The 25,698-nt window shown below is 39.7% G+C and overlaps 2 protein-coding genes across 50 annotated transcripts; one reads left to right on the plus strand and one right to left on the minus strand.

Annotated features, from left to right (window-relative positions):
- The first annotated feature begins 1,956 nt into the window (after positions 1-1,956).
- On the plus strand, positions 1,957-15,061 carry Mhc (myosin heavy chain). Of its 46 annotated transcripts, XM_069058228.1 has the most exons (24): positions 1,958-2,245; positions 2,526-2,669; positions 3,098-3,254; positions 3,316-3,343; positions 3,402-3,597; positions 3,651-3,714; positions 3,765-3,863; positions 3,948-4,051; positions 5,032-5,169; positions 5,225-5,494; positions 5,913-6,083; positions 7,069-7,248; positions 7,297-7,453; positions 7,559-7,611; positions 8,167-8,372; positions 8,719-8,836; positions 9,487-9,750; positions 10,132-10,341; positions 10,773-11,659; positions 11,898-11,976; positions 12,163-13,338; positions 13,390-14,295; positions 14,413-14,459; positions 14,656-15,061. In XM_069058228.1, the coding sequence occupies exons 1-23, from the start codon at positions 2,039-2,041 to the stop codon at positions 14,446-14,448; spliced, it is 5,850 nt and encodes a 1,949-aa protein (XP_068914329.1). In that variant the 5' UTR covers positions 1,958-2,038; the 3' UTR covers positions 14,449-14,459; positions 14,656-15,061. The 46 variants fall into 46 exon arrangements, with proteins under 46 accessions (XP_068914324.1, XP_068914326.1, XP_068914296.1 ...); XM_069058223.1 differs by lacking the exons at positions 2,526-2,669; positions 3,948-4,051; positions 7,559-7,611; ... (1 more) ...; positions 11,898-11,976; positions 14,413-14,459 and adding exons at positions 2,335-2,478; positions 4,314-4,417; positions 7,705-7,754; positions 9,016-9,133; positions 11,710-11,788 and having other exon boundaries at positions 1,957-2,245; XM_069058225.1 differs by lacking the exons at positions 2,526-2,669; positions 3,948-4,051; positions 7,559-7,611; ... (1 more) ...; positions 11,898-11,976; positions 14,413-14,459 and adding exons at positions 2,335-2,478; positions 4,762-4,865; positions 7,705-7,754; positions 9,016-9,133; positions 11,710-11,788 and having other exon boundaries at positions 1,957-2,245.
- A 166-nt stretch (positions 15,062-15,227) lies between these two features.
- LOC138138345 (cytochrome b5-related protein-like) lies at positions 15,228-25,684 on the minus strand. Of its 4 annotated transcripts, none has more exons than XM_069058238.1 (7): positions 25,552-25,654; positions 21,076-21,159; positions 20,789-21,007; positions 20,349-20,740; positions 15,891-16,079; positions 15,621-15,839; positions 15,228-15,573 (listed from the first exon to the last, which is right to left on the minus strand). In XM_069058238.1, the coding sequence occupies exons 2-7, from the start codon at positions 21,088-21,090 to the stop codon at positions 15,264-15,266; spliced, it is 1,344 nt and encodes a 447-aa protein (XP_068914339.1). In that variant the 5' UTR covers positions 21,091-21,159; positions 25,552-25,654; the 3' UTR covers positions 15,228-15,263. The 4 variants fall into 4 exon arrangements, with proteins under 4 accessions (XP_068914339.1, XP_068914338.1, XP_068914340.1 ...); XM_069058237.1 differs by lacking the exon at positions 25,552-25,654 and adding an exon at positions 21,937-22,958; XM_069058239.1 differs by lacking the exon at positions 21,076-21,159 and having other exon boundaries at positions 20,789-21,058; positions 25,552-25,684.
- Positions 25,685-25,698: the final 14 nt, after the last annotated feature.

Consider the following 25,698-nt stretch of genomic DNA (forward strand, 5'->3'; position numbering starts at 1 on the left):
GCCAATTTTGACCGGAAATTTAAATGAACACCCAATACAATTACATATTTTGAGAATACGAACAGAAAATAACAAACATTTTCAATTATACTTAATTTTTAGAATAATAATAGTAAGCGTGCATTTCAAAGTGAGTTAAAAAACAGTGATTTTTTGATGTAACTAATGCGGCCTGAATGCCCCGCCGGCGCATATAAAATGGTCCGAAACGTATCGTTGCGTTCGGTATCGCTGGTAAATTATAGAAATTGTAATTTGATAGCTCCAGATTTGCTTTAAAAAATCGCATTGTTTTGCAATTTTTAAAACAAAGACTGTGGTATTTTACCCCAAAAAACTGCTTCAATAATCTACTTTTGGAACTGGTGAAAATGATACATCTCATAAAATATTATGTAAATATATTTTTGTCAATATAAACAAGTCAAAACATTTGTGATTAACTAATTTGAGCAGTGACCTTGAAATATTTACAAAAATAGTGTAGCTAAAGCTTGTAAATATTTGTACGAATTTCGTTGGCACTGAAAATGCAAATACTTTTCCACTTCGGGTCCTTCTAAAATAGCTTGTGCAGAAACTGAGTGTCAAAATTTTGCTCTTAATGACTGTCAAATTGACATACTGTCTTTCCGTACGGTATGTCAAATATTAGATATAAAAATGTCAACTCACTTTGATGTATCGTCCTGTGATCTCTTTAGATCAGAGGATATCTCTACACATGAAGCGATGTCAATCAATTCGATGTATCATTCTCTGATCTAGATCTAGAAATATTAACTTTGATATAACATTCTCTGATCTAGATCTAGAGATGTCAACTTTGATGAATCATTCTTTGATCTAGATGGTCTTAGCTACTTTTGGCCACTGTTTGACAATTTGGTTCAAACATCACAAATTCAAAATTTATTGACATTTCAATCCATTTTGAACATCTAGGCTGTTGCTTTTTGATCCAAATGACAGTACCTAGTTAAACATCGGGAAACTTTCAAAATTTCTTTGTCGTTATAATTTTCAAAAGAATAAACAATTAAGGATTCTTCGTATGAAGATTTTTTGATGATGATAAACATCAACTAATGTTAAAACTTGATAGTTTATCCTTTGGATGGTTCTGCTAGAGCTAGACGATTATGCTTCCATCTTGACAAACCTTGCAAGAATGAGTTTAAATACTTCTTAAGGTTAATTTCTACGTAGTACGGTACTACCAAAGAGTAAATACTAAAAAGAATTGACAAGCAGCTCTTCAGAAGACTGACGAAAAATATAAACAAGGCTCTCGACTACCTGTGACAAAGACGTAAACAAGAAGTTACGAATTCTCTCAAAGCTAGTCGTAACGTGGTTTTTGTCTTGTCTACATTTTTCCGTCAATCTTTTGAAGAGTTGGGTAGACATGAGCGACCCGTCTCAATTCTTGTTAGTTTTATTCTTTGGTACTACTTTGGTAAAACTTATCAATTAGGTACTTCTTCAAATTCTACCATACATTCTTCAAGGGCTTCAATTAATTTGACAGGTACTGTCGTTTAGACAGAGGTACTTAACCTTGTCCTACGGCAAAACACCAATCAATCGTGTGGTCAAGCAGACCGTTGATTTTTCAGAAGCAAACACCAGGCCATTTGACCACAACATTTTTTGAACGCACGTTATTTACGTGTTACGATATTCATTTGTCTAAAAAATGTCATCTGTGATGCAGTACCTACTCTTCAGTTTATGTCAATCAGGATAAATGTCAATTGTTATTTGTCGAATACAAAAATTTAGACTAAAATAGCTTGTTTATTTGTTAAAACGCATGAATTTGGATTCGCAAAATTGTTACAGAGCCAGCTCTTACAATTGTTGTACTCGTTTTACTAAGACCACTTTCCCATATTTGACGCGGTATGAATGTGATCCGATGCACCCCAGCCACTTCCTGTCCTCCATTTGTTCAAAACCTGACCGTATTTTCTGTTGCAGGAAGGCTCTAGGGCTGTATTACGTGTCTCGCGAGCCCCAGGAACGTCCGTAAACCATGCCTAAACCAGTGGTCCAAGAGGGGGACGATCCAGATCCGACCCCGTACTTGTTCGTTTCTCTTGAACAGAAACGTATCGACCAGACCAAGCCCTACGATGCCAAGAAATCATGCTGGGTCCCGGACGAAAAGGAGGGTTTCGTACTTGGTGAGATCAAGGGGACGAAGGGCGATCTCGTCACCGTCGGACTCCCCGGCGGAGAGGTAATTTCAATTTCCACTTTTCTAATTCCAACACACACTTAACACTTACACACACATGACACACACATTAAACTGTTTTGTGAGAATAGGAGAAGTCATTCAAAAAAGACAATGTCCACCAAGTCAACCCTCCGAAATACGAGAAAGTCGAAGATATGGCCGATTTAACTTACCTCAACGAAGGTGCCGTGTTGCACAACCTGAGGCAGAGATACTACTCGAAACTGATCTACGTAAGTGTCAAGGGATAGAATTAAATCTCGTTTTTCTTTTCGAACAGGAGAAGAACTTCAAGAAGGACCAAGTGACCCAAGTCAACCCGCCCAAATACGAGAAAGCTGAGGATATGTCCAATTTGACATACCTCAACGACGCTTCCGTATTGCATAATCTCAAGCAAAGATACTATAACCAACTTATCTATGTAAGTCGGGACCCGATTGGTCTTGTGCTAACCCTCATCTCTGGGAAAAACGGCACACACCGCCCCAGGACGATCGACAGTCAACTTTTTACCACCACCAGTATCGTACATACTTGGTCTTTAGATTAGACGATTACGTTTTTATTCGTTTGTGAGCCAACTCGACCGGCACTAGGAACGTGCTCGGTCGACATATTTGTGTGTAGTTAGGCCCCTGTTTCTCAAACCCCCCCTTAAATCAGCACCAGGACGTGCTGACTCTGCCCTAGATTCTCTAGATATCTGTGTAATCTGTGCTTTCTTGTCGTAAAACTCCCAATCAAGATTTGTTCTGACTCTACCGTAGATTATCTAGACCTCTTTGTATTGTGTGTTTTGTACCACCAAGCTCCCAGCCAAGATTTTAACATTCTTCCACGCTCTTTTAGACTTACTCTGGTCTTTTCTGCGTCGCTATCAACCCCTACAAGCGCTTCCCCGTCTACACCAACCGCTGCGCCAAGTTGTACCGTGGCAAGAGGCGTAATGAAGTCCCACCCCATATCTTCGCCATTTCTGACGGTGCCTACGTTAACATGTTGACCAGTAAGTCGCCACTTTTGTTGCCTATTTCGTGTACGTTTAAACAATCACCTTTCTTTTCCAGACCACGAGAATCAATCTATGTTGATTACGTAAGTCCTTCCACCAGTCTGTTCTTACAAATGTACTAATTACGATATTGCTCCTCAGTGGTGAGTCTGGTGCCGGAAAAACTGAGAACACGAAGAAGGTAATTGCCTACTTCGCCACTGTCGGCGCTTCATCTAAGAAAACTGAAGAACAATCCAAGAAGGGTAACTTGGAAGATCAGGTCGTACAAACTAACCCTGTACTTGAAGCCTTCGGTAACGCCAAGACCGTGCGTAATGACAACTCTTCACGTTTCGTAAGTCTTGTAGATTTGAAAGTTTTGTAGAACTTCTAACCGTTCTGGTCTAGGGTAAATTCATCCGTATCCACTTCGGTCCAACTGGTAAACTGGCCGGTGCTGATATTGAGACTTGTAAGTTTCTACTCTCCCTGTCAAGTCTTTTGCTGAACGACCTTTTGCAGATCTACTCGAGAAAGCTCGTGTCATCTCCCAACAGTCCCTGGAGAGATCCTACCACATCTTCTACCAGATCATGTCTGGTGCCGTCCCTGGACTTAAGGGTAAATCTTCCTCATAATTTTCCTTTCAAATTCCGACAGAAATCCACTAGTTTTTTCGACGATCTAATATTTTCTTAAATTTAGACATGTGCAATCTTTCAAGCGACATCTACCAATATCACTTCGTGTCTCAAGGCAAAATTACAATTCCTAACGTTGATGACGCCGAAGAGTTGATGCTGACTGATGTAAGTGGGTGATGGCGTCGAAGCCCCCACAAGCTTTTCTCTATTTTTGATGATTCTTTTTTGTTAAACAAGTCGGTTCGTGAGACTCCGATTGAACCATCTGTAGTCCTTTGTTTCCATTTTTGTAGTATCTTGTCTTACGCTTAAATCGGTTCGTGGGACTCCGATCGAGTTGGGCAAATTGAAAGAGTGACGCAATTTGCTCGATCGTACATCTACCTTGTGCATCATGTTTATCATTTTGTTATCCTTTAACCTCCAGAAATGGCTTTACTCTCTAACAACATCAATGACTACTACTTCGTCAGTCAGGGTAAAACCACAATTCCCCACGTTGATGATGCTGAAGAACTCCAAATCACCGACGTAAGTCCCTCACCTTGCCACAACCCTCTTGTTTGCGTGGCTTCGTTCAAAACGAAGATACTAAATCAGAGCTTCGTAGACAAGTTGCTAATCTATCAGCATATAGATTTTCAAATGTGTGGTCTTCCTGAGCCGCTGCTCTTTCCTCACACTAAGATCGCCTCTTTTACGCTAAATAAACGCTTATTGCATCGATCGGATTTGTCTTCACTCTGGGAAAAGCTTCGTCACTTGCGGATTCATCATCTTTCGGCTTAAAACCCCCAATTCTCTAGCTACGGCAGTTACATAACCTCCGCTTCGCTAACTCCTCCAGTTGCTAATTCTTCACGCTTCTTTCACAGATCAATGCTTGCTTTCTAACGACATTTACGAATACAACTTCGTATCCCAGGGTAAAGTTACAATTCCAAACGTCGACGATGCAGAGGAATTAGAATTAACCGATGTAAGTAAAAAATAAAAAAATTGTGAACTTCTCACAAATTATCACCTCTGCAATTGGCGTTGTAATATTCATTTTGCACAAATCTGCCTTCGCTTTGTGGTAAGTGGGCAAAACAAGGCTCCGCTAGGTTTAAAACCAGTTTCTCATCGTATCTTTACGTTAACAGCAAGCCTTCGACGTTCTGGGTTTCACCCAAGAGGAGAAGGACAACATCTACAGAATCACTGCCTCTGTAATGCACATGGGTTGCATGAAGTTCAAACAAAGAGGTCGTGAAGAGCAGGCTGAATGTGACGGTACCGAGGTAAAACTTGTCGAGGTTTTCTTCGCGAGACACGTTGCCAAATTGTGCGTTCCAGGAAGGTGAACGCGTCGCCAAACTGTTGGGTGTTGAAGCCCCCGCTTTGTACAACGCTCTTTGCAAGCCCAGGATCAAGGTCGGTGCCGAGTTCGTCACCCAGGGTCGTAATGTCAACCAGGTCTCCTATTCCGTGGGTGCCATGTCGAAGGCCATGTTCGACAGGGTTTTCAAATATCTCGTCAAGAAGTGTAACGAGACCCTTGACACCAAACAGAAGAGACAGCACTTCATCGGTGTACTGGATATCGCCGGTTTCGAAATCTTCGACGTAAGTTTTCGAAAAGCTTAACCAACGGCACTCGTACACTTGATATTTCTTGAAGGGTGAATCACAACACACTTGTTTAAACACTTTAGTTTTTAGCAATTTCAGGAGCGATTGACCAGCTTCACTTTATTTTCTAGTTTAACGGCTTTGAGCAGCTTTGCATTAACTTTACTAACGAAAAGCTGCAACAGTTCTTTAACCATCACATGTTCGTCCTGGAGCAAGAGGAGTACACGCGGGAGGGCATCACTTGGGCTTTCATCGATTTCGGGATGGATTTGCTCGCTTGCATTGAGCTTATCGAAAAGGTGCTTAACTCGCTCTTTGTTTCAGCTTTAGCCAAACTAACACTGCTCGTAAAGATTTGCTTAGTTTTGCGTTTTGTGTTTGGATGTTAATGTAGATTTTTCCTGTCTAGTACAACGGTTTTGAACAACTGTGTATTAACTTTACCAATGAGAAACTTCAACAATTCTTTAACCATCACATGTTCGTACTCGAGCAAGAAGAGTACAAGAAAGAGGGTATCCAATGGACATTTATTGATTTTGGCATGGATTTGTTAGCCTGTATTGATTTGATTGAAAAGGTAATTTCAGGTTCAGGTTCGACCAATTGAGGTTTGGTTTATTGTAGGATTTTGTTGTATTTGTCACGTTATTCGAGCACTCTGCAGCAGCAACAGCAGCAGCGGATTACCTGCTTCTTGTGTAGTATTTGTTCCACACGTAGCGGTATATGTCGATCATTCATGTATTACGTAGTCGTGTTGTTGCGATTCCACCCACATAACTGGTGAATTGCTGTGTAGTATTGTTGTGTGGCTAATTATGTGTCTCGTTTTGTTTCCACTTGTGTAGTTCAACGGCTTCGAACAGCTGTGTATCAACTTCACTAATGAGAAGTTGCAACAATTCTTTAACCACCACATGTTCGTACTAGAACAAGAAGAATACCAAAGAGAAGGTATTGAGTGGGCCTTCATTGATTTCGGCATGGATTTGTTAGCCTGTATTGAACTTATTGAAAAGGTAAAAGGAACCGCAGAGGAGATTCCAAAACTATCCCCTCAAACAAAAAACAAACGTAGATAGCTTCAATCGTCCGTGTATGCTTCAATAGGTGTAAAGCAGCGCCTCTAATAATAATCATTTAATAAACCAAAGCCTTCCAAGACAAGGTTTCATGTATTAGTCCTAGTCGTGTTTATTGTCGACTAACTTGCAGTATAACGGCTTCAATCAACTGTGCATAAACTACTCCAACGAGAAACTCCAACAATTTTACAACAATCACATGTTCATACTCGAACAAGAAGAGTACGAACGGGAGGGAATCACGTGGACCTTTATCGACTTCGGTCTGGACTTGCAACCGTGCATTGACCTAATCGAGAAGGTATCTTGTCCCCCAAACACTCCACGAATTAAAAAAAAACATCACCGTAGCAGTCGTCTATGCACAGTTTTTTTAGCTTAGCTTGAATTGGCACCGGCACCTCCAGGTATAGTAAAATGGTTTAGAAACTTCCCCAAAACCACGACTTCCTCTAATCGAAACTTGTGTTTGAACAGCCTATGGGTATCTTGTCCATCCTTGAAGAAGAGTCTATGTTCCCCAAGGCCACTGACAAGACTTTTGAGGAGAAATTGAACACCAACCACTTGGGCAAATCTCCCAACTTCTTGAAGCCCAAACCACCAAAGCCTGGCCAACAAGCTGCTCACTTCGCCATCGGCCATTACGCCGGCAACGTAAGATCGCATAGAGTTGATGTAATCGATCTGACTGAGGGAGTTTAGGTACCCTACAATATCACCGGTTGGTTGGAGAAGAACAAGGACCCCTTGAACGACACCGTGGTCGACTTGTTCAAGAAGGGCACCAACAAACTCTTGGTGGACATCTTCGCGGATCATCCTGGTCAATCTGGTGCTCCCGATGCTGGTGGCGGCAAGGGTAAAATCACATGTCATTCTTTTTCGTACAATATTATACAAACGTTTCGTTGTTCTTGATTGATGACGAGATTTCACACATTTAAACTTTTGCACTCTGATTTAGGTGGCAAGAGACCTAAAGGTTCAGCTTTCCAGACTGTATCAAGTTTATACAGGGTAATTTCTGCCTCTGTGAAGCTGATCGCACTGTTACACATTTTTGTTTGTTTGCTGATTGTTGCTTTATGTATGCTCTTTGTTTCTGAATAGGTCGTGGTAAGAAGGGAGGTGGTTTTGCTACTGTATCTTCAGCCTACAAGGTACGTCTCAATCGAAAACACCCTCATTGAATTTTTAATCAATCAAAAGACATTTTCCGACGACGGAGTAAATGTTTTAGAAAAAGCACCGAATCCATCAAGATCACTTTTAGTCAATAATTCACGTTCCTACCATTATTTCGCACCAGAATGACAACTACCATTTTTATTATCCTCGAGTGTTCTCGTAGGAATGACACTCCATCTGAACCATTGAATACGGAATGGTGAAATTCACTCAAACATGTTTGTAACTAAATCACCTCCACTCAAACTAGGATATGGTGAAATTAGTACATTGTTAACACCATAGGAGTAGAAGCTAATTAGCACTGCGCTTGACTTGTTTCACTTAACGAGATTAACCGTGAGGGTGTCCTCGCGATTCTTTCTGACTTGTGGGGTTCTTTAGGAACAATTGAACAACTTGATGGCCACCTTGCGCTCTACCCAGCCGCATTTCGTCCGTTGCATCATTCCCAATGAATTGAAACAGCCCGGAGTCATCGACTCTCATCTTGTCATGCACCAGCTGACTTGCAACGGTGTACTTGAAGGAATTCGTATTTGCAGAAAAGGTTTCCCCAACAGGATGGTTTACCCCGACTTCAAACTTCGGTAAGAGTTTATTTGACTTCGGTTAAAAATAAAATTAAAAATAAACCGCTCCGATGTTGGATAAGCAATCAGGTGAACATCAAAGCGGTTCTGTGTTACGATAGGTTGGACCAGTTGTGATTTAAGATTTACATTTGCTTGTGATCTAGCTACATGATCTTAGCTCCTGCCACAATGGCAGCGGAGGCTGATCCCAAGGAAGCCGCCAGGAAATGTCTGGAAGAGGTCGGCTTAGATCCAGATTCTTACCGCATAGGACACACCAAGGCAAGGGTCGATTGTACCCCTGTCACGTCACGAATGCACCTTATTTGTTACATGTCTAGTAATACCCTTTTACCTTTAGTTACAAGATCTTGAACCCGGTAGCCGTTACCAAGGAACCCGATCCACAGAAATGTGCCGGTTTCATTTTGGAAGCCACAGGTCTCGATTCGGACCTTTACCGTTTAGGTCACACCAAGGCATGTCGTCCTTTGTCTTTTGTTTTGTTTTGTTTTGTTTTTCCATTCCGGCGTCAAAAAGTGACCGACGTCCGGACCTTCTTCTGAGTGTTCTGTACTGGGACAATCCAACACCCTTTACCACTAACTCCACTATGCACTTGTTTTGTTCACTACTAATAGTTCTTGCGATCAAACAGATACAAAATTCTGGCCGCAAGTTCTATTAAGGATGACTTTAGCCCCGAGAAAGCTTCTCAGATCATTTTGGATACTGTGAACCTCGATTCCGAACAATTCCGTCTCGGTAAAACAAAGGTACTTGCAAAAAAAACTACTTATAGAAAGTAGAGATGCTTGTAGTATTGGCAATCGTGTAGGATGTAGATGATGGTCAGTGACTAATCAAAAAAACGTAACTATGAGCAAATTGGCTAACGGATAGTCTACTCGTGCCATTTGGTCCTCCCCCTGCCGGAGCGGAGGCTGTAGTATAACGACTAGTTGATGGGAAAATTACGAGCGCTTACAAAGTAGAAATAACTCTTGGTCATCTAATCCGCCGCTTTAAGATTGTTTTGCTTCGGCTCCGCACTAAAATCTCGTGTCGGCGTAGTGCTTCGCCTCCAGCGCGTCGCGTCGCTTCCAGGTCTAATATGGTGATGATGTAGGTCTTCTTCCGCGCCGGTGTCCTGGGTCAAATGGAGGAGCTTCGCGACGAGCGTCTTGGCAAGATCGTCACCTGGATGCAATCTTGGGTACGCGGTTACCTCTCCAGGAAAGAGTTCAAGAAGTTGCAAGAACAGCGCTTGGCTCTCCAAGTGTGCCAGAGGAACTTGCGCAAGTACCTCAAGCTTCGCACCTGGCCCTGGTACAAGTTGTGGCAGAAAGTCAAGCCTCTCCTCAACGTCACCCGCATCGAGGATGAGATTGCGGTAAGTTTCGCCATATTTAAGCCGTGTTTACATTGCGCATATCATAAATATCGGATTTTACGATTACTTACCTGATGTCCTAAATTTCACGATCTATTTATACGAATATATCCCTCCTCAATCTGTCAACGTATGAAACATCGCTTACTTTTTTTAATCTTTCATCGAATCATCTCGTGCCTACGCATTCTATTTTTCCACAAACATGAAAGTTGTACCGACTGCACCAGTCTTAGTCGAGACGCAGTGCGGTGCAGACCCAGAACCGGGCGGGTGTCTTCTGGTTCCCTTCATTTATCCGAGCGAATCGAACGAAGCTGACGAACTTTTACAATGGTTGATATCGACCATACGTGCCCTTCTAAGCAAGAGATTTTACAGAAACTGGAGGAGAAAGCTGCCAAGGCCCAAGAAGCATACGAACGCGAGGCCAAAGCCAAGAAGGAATTGGAGGGACTCTACTCCAAACTCTTGGCAGAAAAGACTGATCTTCTCTCCTCTCTCGAAGGCGAAAAGGGATCCCTTTCCGAGGTCCAGGAGAGAGCCAACAAGCTCCAAGCCCAAAAGAGCGATCTTGAAAGTCAATTATCCGTAAGTAATTTATTCTTGGAAGTGATTATTTTCTTAAATATGAAAATATGAGTCTATTTGTTTATGGAATTGGTGAGAAAAGACCACTTCGATATAAATAGTTCTTTCATTTGATGGTGTAAATTGTTTGGATACCTCGCAACCGTTTATTTTACGACCAAATTATTATTAGATATCAATAGTTTATCTTTGTACATCTGCCAGTTTATTAATTTCTTAAAATGAAAGACTCTTTTCATACCTATGTATAGCCGTACGAAGATTCAATTTCTTCATTTTTGGCACTTTGGCTTGCGTTCAACTCCTCATGTAGGTGAAGCAATTTATCAAAATTTCTTAATAAGAAAAAAGTGCGAACAACATTTTATTGGATTAGAGCCAGCCTCTAATGATGTTTATCCGCCCGTTATTAAATACTCCAATTAATTTAGGAAACTCAAGACCGTCTCAGCCAGGAGGAAGATGCACGCAACCAACTGACGCAACAGAAAAAGAAATTGGAGCAAGAAATCTCCGGTTACAAGAAGGACATCGAAGATATTGAGCTCAACCTCCAGAAATCCGAGCAGGACAAAGCCACCAAGGACCACCAGATCAGAAACTTGAACGATGAGATCGCCCACCAAGATGAACTCATCAACAAGCTCAACAAGGAGAAGAAACTCTCCGGCGAGAGCAGCCAAAAGATCGCTGAGGAGCTCCAAGCCGCCGAAGACAAAGTCAATCACTTGAACAAAGTCAAGGCTAAGCTCGAGCAGACCCTCGACGAATTGGAGGACTCCCTCGAGCGCGAGAAGAAACTCCGCGGTGACGTGGAGAAGTCCAAGCGCAAGGTTGAAGGCGATCTCAAGCTGACCCAGGAAGCCGTGGCCGATCTCGAACGCAACAAGAAGGAACTCGAACAGACCATCCAACGCAAAGACAAGGAGATCTCATCTCTCACTGCCAAACTCGAAGACGAACAATCCGTTGTGGGCAAACTCCAGAAACAAATCAAGGAACTCCAGGCCAGGATCGAGGAACTCGAAGAGGAAGTCGAAGCCGAACGTCAAGCTCGCGCCAAGGCTGAGAAGCAACGCGCCGATTTGGCCAGGGAACTCGAGGAACTCGGCGAGCGTCTCGAGGAAGCCGGCGGTGCCACCTCCGCTCAAATCGAACTCAACAAGAAACGCGAAGCCGAACTTGCCAAACTCAGGAGGGACTTGGAAGAATCCAACATCCAACACGAAGGTACTCTCGCCAATCTCAGGAAGAAGCACAACGATGCCGTTTCCGAGATGGGTGAACAAATCGACCAACTCAACAAACTCAAGGCTAAGTAAGTAGATTTGCGCTTGAGAGAGGGTCGAGCTTAATTTTTAACTGTAGGGCTGAAAGAGACCGCGCTAGCATTTACACTGAGCTTCAGCAAACTCGCAGTGCGGTGGAACAAATCGGTCGGGAAAAGGTACAATAAGGGTTCGACGAACCCCGATTTCGTAGTTTTTGTGTCCCACCCGCACTCACCTTCATCGTTTGTCGTTTTGTCATATTACACGTTTTGTTTCGTCCTTTAGGGCTGAAAAAGAAAAGGCTGCATACTTTGGGGAACTTAACGACCTCCGTGCCTCCGTCGACCATTTGGCTAACGAAAAGGTACTTTCTTGGGTGAAAAACCTGCTATCGGCTTCATTTCAGCTAAACTATAATAAAATATGCAGCAGCTTTTTTCAGTGTGTTTCTAGACGATGTTAATCTTCTTGGTCCCGTAATAATCCACCCCTGTGTCGTTTTTATGTGTCACCGCATAATGTGCACGAGCTTATCGAGCGAAATTTTTAGGCTGCCGTCGAAAAAGTATCTAAGCAACTCCAACAACAACTCAATGACGTCCAAGGCAAACTCGATGAAACCAACCGCACTCTCAACGACTTCGATGCCGCCAAGAAGAAGCTCTCCATCGAAAACTCTGACCTCCTCCGCCAACTCGAAGAAGCCGAATCTCAAGTCTCTCAACTCAGCAAGATCAAGGTCTCCCTCACCACCCAATTGGAAGACACCAAGAGGCTCGCCGACGAAGAAGGTCGCGAACGCGCCACTCTCCTCGGCAAATTCCGCAACTTGGAACACGACTTGGACAACATCCGCGAACAAGTTGAAGAGGAAGCCGAAGCTAAGGCCGACATCCAACGCCAACTCAGCAAGTCCAACGCTGAAGCTCAACTCTGGCGCCAGAAATACGAATCCGAAGGTATCGCCCGCTCTGAAGAACTCGAAGAGGCCAAGAGGAAACTCCAGGCCCGTCTCGCTGAAGCCGAAGAGACCATCGAGTCCCTCAACCAGAAGGTTGTAGCTTTGGAGAAGACCAAGCAGCGATTGACCACCGAAGTCGAAGATTTGCAAATCGAAGTCGACAGGGCTAACGCCATTGCCAGCGCTGCCGAGAAGAAACAGAAGGCCTTCGACAAGATCATCGGAGAATGGAAGCTCAAGGTTGACGATTTGGCCGCCGAGCTCGACGCCAGCCAGAAGGAATGCCGCAACTACTCCACCGAATTGTTCAGGCTCAAGGGAGCTTACGAAGAGGGACAGGAACAACTCGAAGCTGTCCGCCGCGAGAACAAGAACTTGGCCGACGAAGTCAAGGATCTCCTCGACCAAATCGGCGAAGGTGGCCGCAACATCCACGAGATCGAGAAGGCCAGGAAACGCTTGGAAGCCGAGAAAGACGAACTCCAAGCCGCCTTGGAGGAAGCCGAAGCCGCCCTCGAACAAGAAGAGAACAAAGTGTTGCGCAGCCAACTCGAGTTGTCTCAAGTCCGCCAAGAGATCGACCGCCGCATCCAAGAGAAAGAGGAGGAATTCGAAAACACCCGCAAGAATCATCAACGCGCTCTCGACTCCATGCAAGCCTCCCTCGAAGCCGAAGCCAAAGGCAAGGCTGAGGCTCTTCGCATGAAGAAGAAGTTGGAAGCCGACATCAACGAGCTCGAAATCGCCTTGGACCACGCCAACAAGGTAAGCCGCAAGCTTGTTAGATTTTTATCAGTGCTACATGTTCTGGTTTAGGCCAACGCCGAGGCCCAGAAGACCATCAAGCGCTACCAACAACAGCTCAAGGACACCCAGACCGCCCTCGAGGAGGAACAACGTGCCCGCGACGAAGCCCGCGAACAACTCGGCATCTCTGAGCGCCGCGCCAACGCCCTCCAGAACGAACTCGAAGAGAGCCGCACTCTCTTGGAACAAGCCGACCGCGCTCGCCGCCAAGCCGAGCAAGAATTGGGTGACGCCCACGAGCAACTCAACGACCTGTCCGCCCAGAACTCGTCTCTCTCCGCTGCCAAGAGGAAACTCGAGACCGAGCTCCAGACCCTCCACTCTGACCTCGACGAACTCCTGAACGAGGCCAAGAACTCCGAAGAGAAGGCGAAGAAAGCCATGGTCGACGCCGCTCGTCTCGCCGACGAACTCCGCGCCGAACAAGACCACGCCCAGACCCAGGAGAAACTCCGCAAGGCTCTCGAGACCCAGATCAAGGATCTCCAAGTCCGTCTCGACGAGGCCGAAGCCAACGCCCTCAAGGGAGGCAAGAAGCTGATCCAGAAACTCGAACAGCGCGTCAGGGAGTTGGAGAACGAATTGGACAGCGAACAGAGGAGACACGCCGACGCCCAGAAGAACTTGAGGAAATCGGAGCGCCGCATCAAGGAGCTGAGCTTCCAAGCCGAGGAAGACCGCAAGAACCACGAACGCATGCAGGATCTCGTCGACAAGTTGCAACAAAAGATCAAGACCTACAAGAGGCAGATCGAGGAAGCCGAAGAAATCGCCGCCCTCAACTTGGCTAAATTCCGCAAGGCTCAACAGGAGTTGGAGGAAGCCGAGGAACGTGCCGACCTCGCTGAACAGGCCATCGCTAAATTCCGCGCGAAGGGACGTGGGGGATCCGCCGCCAGGGGAGGCAGCCCAGCGGTAAGTTCATTTTCGACGCTCTCTCCCACTTCAAATTCCGGAATTGTGACGCCGTCCTCGAATTCACAATTCCGGGATTTCAACTCGACATAATCTCATGACGGATATTTCTTATAGCCGAGCAAGCCTCGTTTACCCATTTCGCTGGAGTAACTCGACTTCTAGTAAGTGAGGGTTCCCCGTATTAGAACTCCTCGTGTTATTTAGCAACACACTTTTCAAAGTGTCCATTTACCTCCCAAAAATCTAATTTGTGAACGCGTATTTGTCCATCTAATAACTGTTATGTCTTGTCCTGTTTTTTTCAATTTGTTAATCGTGGTCGCGCCCTGCTTGTACTGATAATTCTTTTGCTTTCAGCCCCCGAGACAGCGCCCCCAATTAGACGGCCTTACCTTCCCACCAAGGTTCGACCTGGCTCCTGAAAACGAATTCTAAATTTTTTTTCAAAGCGCTGTGTTAAATTTTATGAACTTTTCATGCGGAATAACACCGAATCCGCTTTTTAATTTATTTACACACATTCATTTTCTTTTATTTTTTATTTTTTGTTTTCACAATTTAGAATTGTATTTTGAATGATTCCGTTGCCCATTATGCATACGAGATAGGGGAATTCTAAGGGACATAGAGACACGTACTTCCATCCACAGCCCTTACAGTCTCCGAGTTCTCAATGCCATCTATATTTTATATTAGGTTCTAAAAATGTATTGTATGTGTGACATGTATGGCTTAAGGCACCAATAAACAAGTTATATCGTTACCGTATTTGTTTACAATTGTTCTCTTGCGTTCTCCTTCCATACATCACCGTTTACAAACTCTGTATTTATTTCGATGTTTATTGTTAATTATGATTTATTGTAATAAATACATTCTACTGAACATATCGTTTCATTCCGACTCCCAAAAAAAAAAAACAAAAAAAAAAGTCTAAAACATTTTAATCACAGCAAACGTACAATCTACAAAAACTTGATGGGTTTGAGAGGCCTTGGTGGTTCCTCGTTGGGCTTGATCTTAGCTATCTGTTTGATCTGTCCCTTCACCAACTCGATTTGCGACGAAAGTCGCCACTCGATTCCGAATTCGGAACAAGTTTTCAAAAACGTGGGATACAGATATTCTAACAGACCATGGTCGATGGTCGGAAACATATGATGGAGAGCGTGGTCCCCGAAATTTGTCAAAACTAAAAAGTGGGAGCCCGTTATGTCCTTGCGGTCCATCACGGCGTCCAGTTGGTGGATGCCCCAATCCAGTTCGTGTTTGGGTCTACAAATTTTTCGTCAATGAATCTGTCACCTGAGAGACCAGTTTACCTGGGGGTGTCCCCGTCGTGGAAAATGTCAGGATGGTGGTGAGCCGCATTGACGCCGACCGCCCCAAAATGCAAACTCCCGCTGAGCTGTACCCAAAAGAACATCACTGAAGAGAAGACGATGTCCCCTCCGGAGAAGACCACCATGAGGGCCAGCACCGAGAAGGGCAGCAAAACGACGGCATCGAAGGCCTTTTCCTTCGCCAGAATTTGTACGACGCTAAGAAAATCAATTTAGACTAGCTCGAAGATGACTCTTCGACTCTGTTACCTTCTAACGAAAGAACCGAAAAAAATAAAGCAGTAGACTATCGGTGATATCACAATTTTGACGAGTTGCTCCAAGATCTTTTTTTGTCCAGGCAGATATTCAATGAACGGTTCCAACGAAGAAATTTCCAGATCGTTAATGGTGTTGGTATGCAAATGATGACTTAGTGCGTGACTTATCCTCCACTCTCTGCAACCGAAAACAGGTGTGTCCGCTCACGATAATTTTAAACGTGAACTAATTTCGATTTCGCCGCGATATTTTCGGTCTGTTTGCTATTCCAGCCGGAGATTCCGACATATACCTTTGTAGTAGTCATGATCGAGTGCTCCTTGCGTCCAACGTCAATATTGAAATTGGGTGGGAACGCCGATGTATCGCATTTGGTGCGATTCGCAAAAAATTTCGATTTTATTTCCAAAATGGTGGCCGTGAACTTGGCCCCGGTTTCGATTTTGGCCGGTGGTAAACGCGCCGGTGTGCGTTGACAGATAAGAGTAAACTCTTCCGAACCTGAATGCCAAATGATATGTGTTATAATTTTTGGCACTTTTGCGAGGTAATTTGCCGACAAATGATGCTTTTAGCGCCAGACGCTATAATTTTGGCAGTTTTAGCTGGTGGGCCATCCTCGCGCGCGTCAAAACACAATGAACTGGTCGAAAATATTGACGCCAAACTTACCAGTTTCTGATAAATTAACGGGGCGATGGAATCAATAAACATTTTTTGCCCTAATATCGACTATAATTTTGATGATTTTGGCCTTGACCAGAAAACACAAAAAAAAACAAAAGTAAAACATAATCATTTTGTTGATTTGTTTTGCAACACTAATGGCCATTTGCACCGACGTTCCTTATTTTTAAACCAAGCTTAAAAACAATTGTTGCTACGATTTTAATAATTGTAACCAAGGTTTTAAGCTCTTCTTAATTTTAAACTACGACGGTGAAAACGGCTATAAAACGCAATTATTTAAGAAACTAATTCAATTTTTGTAATTTTGATTGCCGAATCAAATATCCCACTAGATGAAGATTCACCTTGGTTAAAATTTAATAGATAAATTATCTTATAGAAAAATCATAAAAATTGCTCTGGCCACATAATTAACGACAAATTACAAAAAAAATGTACTGTATCATTATACTTACAATTACGTGTACCGATTGTGGTTCATTTTGTTTAATTAAAACTTGTGATTTTGTCTATAAATAATTATTTGTAGCAAATCCTCGTATTTTGCCTTGTAGTAAAATTACGTGCATCTGTTGTTGTCATCCTTGATGATTTCTTGCATTTTTATAAAAACCCGTTTCTTCAATATTATCGATGGAATATTTGTATGTTAATTAGTTCCACAATATCACAAATGATACGGCATAATAAGAAACACAGACCCGAATTAAAAATTTTCAAACAGTTTCAATTAGAAATTTCATAAAAATAAAATGCTACACCTGATGATTTATAGAGGAATGCAGCAGATGTTTTGTTCAATAAAAAAAACAATTTATCTTTGGCTAAACTCTTGGGCGGCTGCTATATATCATCTAATTTTTTTCGGCATCTACCAAGATATATTCTACAACAGAAGTGAAGTTAAACAGTTAATTAATCTCGTTTTTAAAAACATTTATATCTATTACCCAGAAGATAATAAAAATTTAATATTAGAATTTATATACAGCGATGAACAAAATGGTGGCAATTTGTCAACAGGTGCCATTTTAAGTTAGTTACTTTTGTGATGAATAATTTTTTGTTATATCAATCTTCCTTGCATTGTAAACATTATCATTTGAATAATTTACACTAGTTTAGTATATCAGTTACTGAATCACGCATAACAGTCACTCCAGAATTAAAAAGAAGACGGATGAATAACATAATTAGAGAAGATATATTGGAAAATGCATAAGAAAGTATCCTGTAATGTCACAAAAAAATTATTTGTCTCTAGGTATGTAAAAAAGAAATATTAATAAAAAAAGTATTACAATCAGATTTTAGTTTCAGTAAAATAAGAAAGATAATGTCCATTGCTTGTAAATCATTTATAGAACTCGTACAAATAGATCAGAAAAGCAGAAAAAGCAATCTTATTAAAATATTTGAGAACCTTTTATCAATTTTTTTTGGCCATATCAAAAAGAAATTTAAAAGAGTCTTAACACTGGCGAATAACAACAGCATTTTAAGGTTTTTAGTAGTATGTAGTTTAATAGTAATTTCCTACTTTCAAATAAAGCAGTAGAAAAAAAAATGGAAGAATTTTAATATTGGAGTTTTTTTAGTTTTTCCCAAATAAGTATGTACTTATACGATCTAGTATTGTTGTAGCGAAAAAATTGGATTTTTATTTAGACCTGTAGTGGAGGTTGGTGTCGAAGTAAGTTTTTTGGTGACTATTTCTTCTGTCAACTTCTTTTAATATTTATCAATATTTCATCAGAAAGTGCTGTTTTGGTAAAATTAGTACCACATTCATATGTTACATTAATCTAAGAGGCCTTTGTCCAGAGAAAACAGCATAGTAAATACTAAAAAACCAGTTTCTTCAAAGTTACACGTGGAAGAAAAATCTTAGCGAACACCTGAATACCTTGCATACTAACTAGAAAATATTAAAAGTTCGAGAAACCGAATCCAATGTTAGTGGAAAAAATTAGAATATCTAAAATGTCGCATAGAATAATCGGATATTGAAGGATATTTAAATTTCGAATTTGAATTACTACGAAATCCATCGATTTACAGTTAGTTGCAAAAAAACGGGAAACGAAAATTTTCCTACTGTAAATCTGATTTTGTCCATTTGTCAATTAATTGTCTACTTGACATTACCTATCAAATAATTCTAAAAAATGTCATTGTAATTGAAAAGGAAAATATATGTGGCAACTGTGTGGATGAGGTAGAGTTGTCATTTGTATGACATTTCATAAGCGTGCATTTGATTTTTTTGATATCATTACACATTGATTTGACAGTTTTCAAAATTGCGCGACTATGAACTGTCAAAGAAATATCAACTCTATCCTGCCCACACAGTTGCCACATAAATTTTCATACATAGTTGCCATACTTGGCCACAATCATTTTGAATCACCCAATATGTACATACATATAATAGGTTTTTTGAACACGAATCAAAGACAATAGAAAAAATAAAGGGTGTTTTTTTAAATTTGGCGTCGAAGTAGGCATTGGAAAGTCGATTGAGATCGCACCACTCGTGTAAAGCGTAAGATTTAAACAGCTGATCCGTGATCCGTAACCTGTATAGTTCGTTCACAATCGACAGTTCAACGCCTACTTCGACGCCAAATTTAAAAAAACACCCGTTATTAAATGTTAACTAAATGTAAAATGTGTGTTGTTTCATTGTTTGAAGTAAATTTAAATTCTTATTGCATGATTAAAACTGTTTATAATTAACCTGAGTAGCGCAAAAAATGTATTTTTCAAATTGAACTTTGTACTTATTAAATATGTTTCAAATTACTTTCAACAACACCATTTCTTTCAAAGCATTCCTACTGCTGATACCACTTTGTTATTTTAAAACTTATTTATTTAAAAAGTATGTGTTTGGTATTGCAGTTTGTTGAATACTGAACCTTCATGTTCTGTTGCACTATTTATTTCATGTATGACATAAATCTCTGCAAAAGTAATGTAAATCTTTACACAAAAATAAACAGAACATATTTATTATGTACTTCCAAAACGCTGTTTTTAATACTGAAGCACTTTGATGCTGTTATAGAAATAGTTGCTGTCTTTCGTGTTATTTATTTGAAAAATACAGTTTTAAACTGTATTTACAAAAATTATGGGGTAGAACAGGTAAAAGCAGTATTAATAAGAACTACTTTGCTGATTCTTGGTAGATCATAAGTGTAACGTAACCAAATGTTGTAATAAGTGCTGGGAATGTACCCTCGTTGCCCATTTTCATAATCATCATAACACTAACGGCCACATAGCACCCCCAAGTACAACACAAAAATTAAAACTTGCTTCAGTTATAGTTTATAGTTTTATGTGGGTTATGTAGGTATATTAGTAATAATTTTCTTTTAACAGATGCATATTAAACAGAACTGAGTTTACTTTTCGAATTCGTGATGTGAGCATGCGAGAAACATAAACATAACCTTACTTCTACGCTATGCAAATAATCACAAAACTGACTTGTTCTACTGAATAAAATAATTACTTACATGCGTTGTGCAGCCCCTTATACGACCAGCTTGTTAAAATACTGCAAGGATCTCGAATTTTACACTTGAACACCGTTATCTCTCATCAAATAATTATTAAATTAATTACCAAAAGCGTTACCACCCACATAACAAAAAATATCTAATATCGCGATAACGACAGAAAAAAAGTTTTAAAAAATAATAAAGAGGGGCTGGAACAGTAAAGTTTCGGAAATGCACTTACTTGTATTCCAGTAATGTGAAATTGAAATAATACATCCTGAAGTTGTCTTTCTGGTGGAAAAAATTATGAGCAGCAATGGCTGTCAAACTCAAAAAAATTCCAGACAACATCCCACAAGTGAAACTTCTCCAAATCGCGGCCATAAGTGCTAAAACAATGTAGGTTGTGAGCAAGAAATCAGCAATTTTCTTGGATCTCTCTGCTGGTGCCTTTGGCACATCTGCTAACTTCTTAGCAATGTTTCTCTTCATAGTCTTATAGAAGCCACCCTCTTTGAACGTGAAAGGAGAGTTTCTGGGGGTTTTCGCCGGCCTGATGAATAAGTTCTGTAGCAGTTTTTCAGGAATGGAGGTTAAGTGGTGTGTTTCAAAAGCTTCAGTTATGTCAGTCCCCTAAAAATCAATTATTTGACAAGTGTATAAAGAGGATGGTTGTAGTACTTGAGTTAATTCTATCCATTCCGCGCCCCCTGGATGTTTCTGGATGAATTCATTCAAGTCGTAGAGCTTGTCGTGGATCCGCCATAAACCCTCAGCCCCATCATCTGCTCGTTTCCCCTTCAGCCATCGCAACCCCGTCTTGAGGGGTTCATCCCTATGCGAGGGGTATTTGATACCCAGACTCGACGTAAATTTTGTGGATTTTTCACTCATCTCTTTCTAAAATTATGGCGTTGAGTCATGGAAGAGTGAATAAAGGATTGCTCAAGCCTGAAAATTATTTTTACCAGCTTATTATTCATATTTTCGGGAATGTTTTGGAAATGTTGACGAAGAGGTATTATCTCGGACGTGGAATGCGGATTTTATTTCTGGAGGGAAAATTAAAAATTTCAGTTTATTTCGTTACGATGCGAATGTGACAACGATTTTGTGGGAGTTATTGGTGCGTGGAAAAAATGTTCAGAGGACGAGTCTAGTCTAACTCCCACGCGATTATAATTAGAGCAAGGAGGATGGAAAAAATCATTTTTAAATCAGTCATCGAAGCAAATATTTTTTATTGTGACTGTTTAGATTGGAAAACTAGTTCTTTCAAAAGTTGTAAAATTAAGAACTAAGTGGCAATAATGAAAACTGTTGATATATATATTTTTTTAATCAACGTTTATCAAATTTGTGTTCGGTATAGAGAGCAAATAACAACAAAAATGCATTAATAAAATGATGATACAGATTTTAAAAAGAACAAACGTGAAATTAAAATTAAAAAGGTAATTCTTACGTCAAAACTGTTTGGACTGTTTTAATTTAAAGTAAAACGAAACGTTTTATTTACTGTTCTGGAAAACATTACATTTAATTTTTGTATCTGTTCTTGACGTTTTTGTTATTTTTGTAAAAATCCTAATTACTGTTCTAAATATATGAACACGAGAAAATCTAGGTTCAGCTCCTCTGCAAAATCCAAAAAGGAGTGGGTCGCGCCTGCATGCATCAAGTTTGTCTTTTTATAAATTCGTACACGAGAAGCAAATAAAAATAAATTGGAAATGTTTGTGTCAATTAATCATCGAATTTATTTTAGACGCACGCTTGCAGAAAATCGTTACAAAATTAACGAGGAAATCCAAATTTTTATAACTCACCCAGATTTTCTCTGCTAACTCGTGTTACACCAAAAACGTAACAACCACTGATATCATGACGGTCGAGGAATGGACAATCCAGTTAACTTTGGTGAGGAATTGTTGTGGCGATAAACAGACGTTCATTAAAAACAAGGTGGAAACGCAAGGACGAGCGGCGAATTAAAAATGGATTTATGGAAAGAACCATGTAATATGTGGCGTAATAGGATCGTAATGAAGAATTTTATGTTAATATGGTATGGTAGGGTCTACTTTCGAAATTAATTACGCGATTATGTGTATGTGTTCCCATTACTTTCAATTCATTGTTTATTTCTTTTTTTAACTCGATATATACAGCAAAATTTTTATTACTACATATTTGTTTTATTAACATTTAAATCTGTAAAAATTTCTCAATTGAAATCTTGTAATTTATACTTACTGATGCTTTAACAGAAACTGCTCTTATTCAGAATTGATAAAAATTAATTTTTTGAAACAAAACACTAATTATGTAGCCCCACGCAACAAAAGAAGTCTTCTTTTGCCCATTTGCAAAAAAATAAAATAAATAAAAATAAGATAAGAGAGAGACGTTCTCTAAGTAAAGGCTAAATAAAAGTTAAAATTGAACATAAATTACAGTAGGATTTAAGTTAAATTATCACTAATATACAAGCATAATATTAAATTTATTGTCGATCGTGTAGGTTGTGTCTATCTATGATGAAAACGTTTCTATGAACGTTTCTTGAATTTAAATTTATATTAAACATACTTAATTGTAATAAACAGTATAAATATGTAATTGGTTTATTGTGTGTATTATTAGACCTTCATAAAATTAAAACATCCATCTGCACTTAAAATACTAAGCTGAAATTTATCTAATATGCATGCAGAGCAAGGTTTTCCTATTTTTATGCATGTTATTCACTTTTTTGTTTGTAGGTGAAAATTCCATTTCAATATGTCATATCGGACAGTGTTGCCAACCTGTATCAAAAATTTCATTGCAAAGTGACAATTGCCGCTAAAAATATGAAAACAAATTGAATTGGCAATTGGGATAAATCCCTTGAGGAAAACAATAGATCATTGAAGAATCGGTACCACTCCTTGTATGGAACGTGCCGAAAATTTCAAGGATTTTGCACCTGTCAGTGTCATTTTGAAGGATGTTATTAATTCTTTAGACAGGAAATCAAATGTAAGGTTTGTGTTTTAATTTCCGTAAAACAAAAGAAGATCAAAAGATCTGAAACCATCAATGTGATTGAAATGTTTGCCTTTTGATAAACAAAATCAAAGTTTTTTAAAGACAACCGTTGATAAAAAATTGACGTGGAGAGAAAAAACAATTTCTCAATCCAACAAGCTGTATGTCCTAATGTGTCTAACAGACCAACACAGTCTTATTGCACCAAGTAATAAACTGTATGGGATGTTCATTTCCCGTTAAAGTTGGCGTTGAAGAGTCGATTGTGAATGCACCACGAATTACGAATCACGTTTCAGCCAAGGAGGGTTCAGCTGTTTAAATCTAACCTAACTTTTTGTGTTGGTTGCGTTTTTAATCTGCAGACTGACGAATAGTGTGTTCACAATCGACTCTTCAACGCCAACTTTGACGAAAAATTTAAATGAAGACCCGACACATGAATTCATTTACTGACTTGAGGTGAAAATATGTTTATGCATATAAAAAAAATAATACTAAAATAACAGTCGCACCAAAATGGCAAAATGACATTTCTAAAATTTCATACAATTTAAAATAAGTGGTTCGTGATTCGGTACAATTTTGATTTAGTAATCTTTTGATATTTCGGCTCAAATTATAAAGCATTTGTGCCTTCATTTTTTTATATTTGCAAAAATAAAACTTATTGAAAAGATTGTGTAGTTCCATCTCCATCCAAGTATGTATATATTTGTTTATCACTTCGACGTCAAAATTAAATCAGATAGAGAGCTAAATACGAACAATAAATAAAAAGATTTAAAACAATATGAGTCAGACAAAATTGAAACTCGTCTTGCTTGCCTTCAGCATTGACCTATAGTTAAGCATGAAGGTTGACGTGCATATTATGTTTTCATTTTATCAGACGAATTTTTTATTAAATTTGGATTCTCATGGTGTAAAGTGTAACTTAACTTCTCAAGCACCTATGTTTTGACATAACATGCCAAAAAATGTTGTTCAGTGAGATATATTCTTTAGGTACGAATTAATTACTACCTCCTCTATTTAAACAAATTAACGATAATACAAATGTTGTACAAGTAGGAACAAAAAACCAGAAAACGAAGTACAAACAAAAATTTCGCTTAATGATAGTTTGCTAGCGTAAGGTGTATTATGGTAATCATCATTTGTTCATGCTGTCATAAACAAATATTATTGTATTTATTTTCCAAATATTAGATCGTTTATAAATTTAATTCATTACTATTATTATCATAGATTGTTTTTTTAAATAAAAATAATTAACAGAAATTATATCTCAAAGCGAAAAGAAAATGTAGGTTTTTTTTCATTCTAAGGAATCACTATTAGTGTCACATATTACGATGAAACGGAGAAACGTAATGTGTTGTAAAGCATCAGTAAAAAATATAAGGGAAAAATTCTTTCAACAGTAAAAAAAAAAACAAACGAAGATGTTTAACTCTGTAATAGATATTCTGGAATAACCCAGTCTAATTGAAGCAGCGGAAATTCTTCAAGATCTCTATCGCACGTCATTTTTCCCCTGAACCAGATTCTCTTCTGTATTTTTATAAATAATCCACCAAAAATACACTTCCTGCGGCAATTATTCGTCTCTTAGTAAGACTGCCAAAGTCAATTGAACGTGGTCATCAACCAATTAGCTGTATTTTAGTTTCCGACAATTGCTCATTATTCCAACCTGCTGAGTAACCTTAGCTTCAAAGTTGCACGTTTTTGCCCACTCGGACCCAAATTTTTGCTTGTCAGAACCCACACGAATGTAATTTTAACATGAAAATCATCCAGAACAGATCACCTGCGCCAGGTGAAGCTCGCATATCCGTAAAAAAAACAAATCGTAGGATTTTCCAATTTTGTTGTGTAAAGACAAACTACGAGTATTATGTGGTTTGACTACATCACGAAACGTCAGCGTAATGTATTATGATCGTTTAAATCGGTTTAAATCTGAGTGGTTCTTTTTATGCACTGAAAATTGAATAATAATAATTTATGTATATGACAAAAAAATCGGTCAAAAAAAGGTTGCAACAGAAAGGAGTGTCTCAAGGTGAGACACTAGGACCAAACATGTGAATGAAGATCTGCCGAAATCGAAGTGGACGTTTTTTGTCGCTTTATTAAACATGTATTAATATTTATTGGAGTTGATCCAAGAATGCATCTATTAAAGATTTTTTTATTTTCGGTGTAATATCAGTGACAGACGTAGCAACTGGCCAACGACGTCTGAACTCTAATGCCACCTGATTTATCCAGTTTTAATGATTTTTCGAAGGAATGTGACACCGTGTTCAAGAATTTGGACAAAATTTTATTGCATTCGTTTGTACCTTCACTCTAAATGCAGAGTGTTATAAAATACTGAAAATGAAAGTGTTTGGACATACCAGCAATTAAATCACACACACACAAACAACTAACCGACGGATTAAGACTAAGCCACTTAATTGATATCTCCTATCGGTTTAAAATTCAATTGGGGAGAGAGTGGCCACGTGACTAGAACAAGATAAGTCTACTTAAAGATAATACGC

Source organism: Tenebrio molitor, chromosome 9, assembly GCF_963966145.1.
Source record: "Tenebrio molitor chromosome 9, icTenMoli1.1, whole genome shotgun sequence".
Taxonomy (NCBI): Eukaryota; Metazoa; Arthropoda; class Insecta; order Coleoptera; family Tenebrionidae; genus Tenebrio; species Tenebrio molitor.